We start from the raw sequence: 6000 nt of genomic DNA on the forward strand, positions 1-6000 counted from the left end.
CTCCAGCAACCCAGGATGGGATTAAGTGGATTAGAATAAAAGATACAAAGTTTCAATATTTTACTGACAATGCCCATAATGCAAGAAAGTATACGTATTGAAATGAATTACAGTAGTATTTATTTTTTTAATTATTATTAGTTTTTAATATCATATTTGTTTCAATTAAAGCATTTCTTATCCCTTTTTTCAAAATAGATGATATTTACAATTACAATACAATTTTGATGCCTGCACCAGAAAGTAGTACTTTGTTATGTAAAAAATAACTACAGATAATTAGGTTACTTAGAAATAGTTTTATGGCAATGACTCAAAATCATATATCGAGCACATCTGTCTCGGCTAAAACTCTCCAAAATATATCCAGGGCATGATCCAACCTGCGAACACTGCAACCAAGTTCCAGCCTCACTGGGTCACATGTTCTGGGCCTGCACCAAATTAACATTTTTCTGGACAAAAAATTTTAATTACCTCTCAGACAGCCTTGGACTCACAAACCCATTAACAGCTGTGAGGGGCTTAAAGCGGAGAAAGACAAACAAATTGTGATTGCATTCACTACACTTTTGGCACGCAGACTTATTCTGATAAACTGGAAGAACCCAAACTCTCCTCTTTTAAGTCAGTGGGAAACCAATGTGTTATATAATTTGAAATTGGAAAAAATCAAATACTCAGTTAGAGGATCCGTACAGACTTTTTTCAAAACATGGCAGGATCTAATCAGTAATATTTTAAAATAAGTTCATGAAGCACAGAGAATTTATTAATTTAGGTATGTTTACAAGCCTTAAATTTTACGTTCTCTCTCTCAGGGGTGGGGATCGATCTGTTCTTAACTCAATTTTTCTTTTTGTAAAAACTTGATTGCTTTGTATGGATTCCAATAAAATTAATAAAAAAAAAAAAAGAAATAGTTTTATGAAGCATCATATGTACTGTCTGATGAAAAGAGGTAATACAATACATGCTTTTCCAAAAATTGAGTTTAAAGACACAGACTTAACAACCGATTTACATTTATCACACCCATAATACAAATTAATGTATATTAAATAACAAAATTTGCATTCAGAAGTATGAGTAATAAGATTAAAACTTAAAGTGTTGCATGTCATTTGAATCTGTTTCAATTCTGAGCAGAAGTTATTAGCTGCTTTTTTGACAACTGCCAGATTCATTGATTTGGCTTAATGAGGACTCACTTCAACCAATGTGCTTTGTAAAGGCACAGGTCAAACCACACTGAAAAAAGGCAAAAAAAAACCCCAAAAAGAATTAAGTCAAATAGAGGCCTTTAAAATAAACCTTTAGTCAGAGCAGTATGGCAATTACAGTAATGAGACTCTTCTGAATGTATAGAGAAATTAAGCTACTAGCATTGGAAAAGGTTAGCTAAACTAGTCAAATTTTAATGTATGCTGCCCTGTGTCATCTTCTTTTGTCAAGACATCAAATTTAATATAAAAGTACAACTAACAAGCCCTTGTGAATATGGAGAAGTGTACATATTTGATGTTGTTGGTTTACCTTGTTCACAGCTATCTTCAAATTTTCATATTTTTTTCTTTTATAATAGATGACAAAGCTTACAAATATCTTGCAATTAGAGCTTCACTGTGAGAAAATTATCTATACAGGTAATAATTGGTTTTAAACTTAGACAATGAATTCAAAAGCTTTCTTTATTCTTAGGTTCATATTCTTGTATCAATTTGTCATATTTCATTTTATGCAAGATATTCAAATTTCCTTCATTAAATGTATTATTTTATATCAGATGGCTCAACAGACCATGAGAAAATAATAATGTAAATCCAAATTCTGAAATGTGCAGTTTGTTTACAGCGTTATGATGGGAGTGACCAGTGAGAGCAACTGTAAAAACAAAAGTCAGACTAAAATTTAATTAAATATTAGACCACAAAAAAACAGGCTTCCAGTAAAGCCAGGCTTGTTTTCTATAAAGTAAACAAATGAACAGCAGTTTTTCACTTACTATAACAATACAAGCTGGCCAAGTCAGAGATTTCTCACACTTACAGAACTGACCACTCCTGCAGGTGTTTGAAATGCAATTGCACTTAATAAAAAGTATTTTCCAAGTATGAAAACAGTAAAGCTCAATTCTAATCTTTTGATGCTTCTTATTGTTTGTTTTGCCCAAATAAACATTGCTGAATTAATATGAATCATTTGTTATTTAGTGATGGCTGAAACACATTTTCATTGGTCTTTAAAATGACATTCTTGGCTTTGCAATTCCGTTCTCTTTTACACTTAACATGACAGCTTTAAAATTTCAGTCATGGTATTCACCACGTCATTTCACAAAAGTGCTGTTTGTTGGAAAGGTGATGACACCAGATGACAGATCTTCCTTCCTGTGGTTGATATGATCCTGAACACAGACTGTGAGGGAAATGCCCGGAGTCACTATCTTGCAAAGCATTAGAAATTTCACATAGATTTTATATATATTTAAATGCCCAAATCTAGAAGTCTGATTTTTATGCCTGATGATTATGTCAGATATCATACCTGGTACTTGACCATTCATACATTTATATTCAAACCTTCGACAAAGTTATGACATGTGAAACTGTTAATAATATTAGAAGACAATAAATAGTCAATATATGTGCTTTATATTAAGCTCATGAATGACTAATATAAATAGGTGCACACAAATGCTTACACATTAATGTGCCTCCTATCATTCTCCTAGCTGATGATTTATGGTTTACCAGCTCAGCAAGGTTATGCAACACTGCATGCCATAAGATACATTATTTGAGTTAGTTGAGATTTAATTAAGATCACAGTCTCTAATATTCCAGTCAAATGAAAACTTATAAAAGACAATGGCTAGTATGTCCTTATGCATATTGTTTTCACCCCAAGCAGTGGAACAGCACAATTCTAATCCTTGTTTCCATTACGGCAGACATGAGTTCACAATTTTTTTTCTTTTTATGTTTCTATTTTTGTTGCCTTTTGAGTGTCATAAAAACCATGATCCTCATTAATCTGAAAAGGTCAAAGGCAGTATTATGTCAGTAGCAGTGCAGGGAATGGCTTAAAAACAAAATGTAACTTCCTTAAAGACAGTAAAATATGAAGACCTTACTAATATAGCTTTTTTATATGATTTTGAAATCTGTTACAGAAAACCTTAGAATTGGATCGGTCTTTTAAAGGAAAAGGTAGATGTGTTCCTAAAGGTCTCATGTTGTTCAATGAACTAGTGTTTTAAAGTCACTGAAAATTCAGTAGAAAAACACATATGAGTACCAGTTATATGTCTGAGGTGAGTTGTGCTTTGCAAGTTAATTTATAGTAATTAATATCAAGCTGTACAAACTGTAACCTTCAATAATTTACAGCAAGGAAATGTATATACATTACTAAGTTTTTTTCTTGTACTAAAGAATCCAGTCGCGCTTAAGAAAACTTTTATATTTACTTCAGAATGATGACACCGTTTACACAAAAAAGCATTCTATGCACATATTGCCATTGTTTTTTATAAAATCTAAATTTTAGTTGCTTGGAATATCCTTTAGAAATGTCAGGTGCTTGCAGCTTTTCTGCTTGACAAGTTATTGGACAAATAACTGCTTTCCATGAAAGAGCTAATGCACTACTAATGAGCAATAAATCAATTTTGATTATAAACTGACAGATGAATCACTTCTCACAAATGTGAGTTTAAACCAGCTACAGAATATTGTAGTTCTACACATGAGCTCATGTTTCACAATAAATTTACCTTTTTCATTCCTTATACTGCCTCAAAAAGATCAGCTGGCTTGTTGGCAAAGAGAAATATAGCTAATATTTATAAACGCTGATCCTAAAATTTGTTCTCAGGTGATAATTTGATATTGTCTCCAAAGGGTTAAAAAAAGTTCATGCAGAATTTTCACATTCCTGACACCCATTTCCTATGACTACCCCAACAGGAAAATCTTGATACTTTTTTCTTCATAAATAACTGCTTACATTTAAAAGAAAGAAAACTACATACAGAAGTTTGCAAGACCCAAATCATCTTGCACCATAAAGCTATATCTTACATTTGTGTTGTTTATAATTCTTGAAAAAGACTGCATTTACAACAGTGTCAATTAAAAACATATCATGCTCAAGTAATAATAAAATAATAAAAGAAAAGTCAGTAAAGCAAATTTTTCCCTGTTTCCTAAACACAGAGATTGCCCATTTGCATCAATTATCAGCTAACTCTTACGCTGAAAGCTTACAAAAACAATAAAGCACTAATCTTTCTTTTTATATTTACAAAGAATGTATTTTAAACATGTAAAGTAAAGTCTATATGTATTGCTGAAAAATAAGCATGTCAATGAAAGCCAAGATCTAGCTTGAAAGTAAATTTTGATCTCCTTTTAAACAGAACTCACTCACTCTAACCCTAGAAAAAGCTGACAACAAATCCAACAAAAATACTAAAATACTACACAAATGACAATGTATATTCTTTCCTCTCTTTTAGGCAAATTAAATTGTCAGGTTTTACAGAAGAAAGGTACCAGAATTGCAGAATCAATCATATTGACAAACCTGACAAACTCCATTTAGCTGCAACGGTAAATAGACTGCTGGGCCATGAAGCTGTAATAAGCCTTGCTGTAGTGTCTTTAGCTTCCTCAGGATACAGACAGATTACACGCGCACGGGTGCTCCCAAGCTGACAAGATGCAAAACTATCCAATCAACCACGCCCTTCTCCACCAATCACAACCAGCCCCTAAACATAATCAATTCAAATATCCCTCACAATGGGCCTCCTCTTCTCAGTAACTGCAGGTAAAATAATGTCTTTGTGTGGGGCTTTAAAGGAACTACTGATGACTGCTGTTAACCCTTTGACCCCTGCAGAGCTGGGTACTAAGGAAAACAATAGTAAAAGGGAAAACACACACATACACATCACAGTTATTTTCATTTAGCAAGAAATAAAGGAAGCCAAAGCAGGATAAAAATGAGCACATACTTGTAAAGCATTTAAACATTACTTTAGGAAGAATATGGCTTACAAAAAACAGCTTCACTGTTCAGACTGTTTATTTTACCAATGTGACTTTATAAAATGTTGCCATTTTCCATAGATGAGAAATATATTGTTTAATTTTTGTCTATGAATATAAACTATTCATAAGCAGAATATTGACATTTCTTCTCTCATTATTTAAAATTAAAAAGATTAACAATATTTCTAAAAAATGCATTTTATGTTTTTATTTAGACAGTAATATGTATTTAAAGATATAAAAACTATTGTACCATGTTAGTGTGTATATACAGTACACCATGCAAAAGGTATCATTAAAAATTTTGTTAAATTTACAATATATTACTTTATTTCAGCATTATGTACACATTTAAAACTAACAACTACAAAACCATAATAAAAATAACTGCTAATAATATAATATTTCAAAAATATTTTTCATAGGAAAAAATATAATTAGTTACATATTTCTAACTCTAAAATGGATTTGGCATATTATCCAGGATTGCTTCTGTCCTTGGACTTCAAGCTGCTGAGGAAATTGTCTAGGCCAATGAAGAATGATTATATTCTAATCTTATCCAATCTGAAAATACATGGATAAATTTAAGTATATTTTTTCAGATTATTTCAGATATACTTTTACATTAAAAATCTGTGATTGATTTTGAATAATTGGAAACTGTTACATCAGTAATGAAACACATATTTATAACATATTCTAAAGATTCATCATTTTAATTAAAAATGCTTAGAGGATTTTCTACTTGATTCCAATTTGTATGTGTTGATTTCTGTGCTTCAGAAAAAAAAGAAATACAAAAAGTCTTGTCTTCTTTTGTGTAACCCACAAAAGAGGATTTATTACTCCCGATCTATGTATCTTTGCTTGATCTAGATTACAGTTAAACATCTTGACTCCTTTAATTCATTGTCCCACAGGAAATGTATTGCCAGGT

General features: G+C 31.5%; 1 protein-coding gene across 1 annotated transcript in view; it reads right to left on the minus strand.

Annotated features, from left to right (window-relative positions):
* LOC120540226 (forkhead box protein P1-like) overlaps nt 1-5129 on the minus strand; it is a 526994-nt gene extending 521865 nt beyond the window's left edge. Inside the window, exons 1-2 of the mRNA XM_039770790.1 lie at nt 5103-5129; nt 4591-4671 (exon numbers count right to left, since the gene is read on the minus strand). Coding sequence (XP_039626724.1) covers nt 4591-4671; nt 5103-5129 — 108 coding nt within the window. The remainder of the gene's footprint in view (nt 1-4590; nt 4672-5102) is intronic.
* Nucleotides 5130-6000: the final 871 nt, after the last annotated feature.

Source organism: Polypterus senegalus, chromosome 12, assembly GCF_016835505.1.
Source record: "Polypterus senegalus isolate Bchr_013 chromosome 12, ASM1683550v1, whole genome shotgun sequence".
In the NCBI taxonomy this organism is placed as follows: domain Eukaryota; kingdom Metazoa; phylum Chordata; class Cladistia; order Polypteriformes; family Polypteridae; genus Polypterus; species Polypterus senegalus.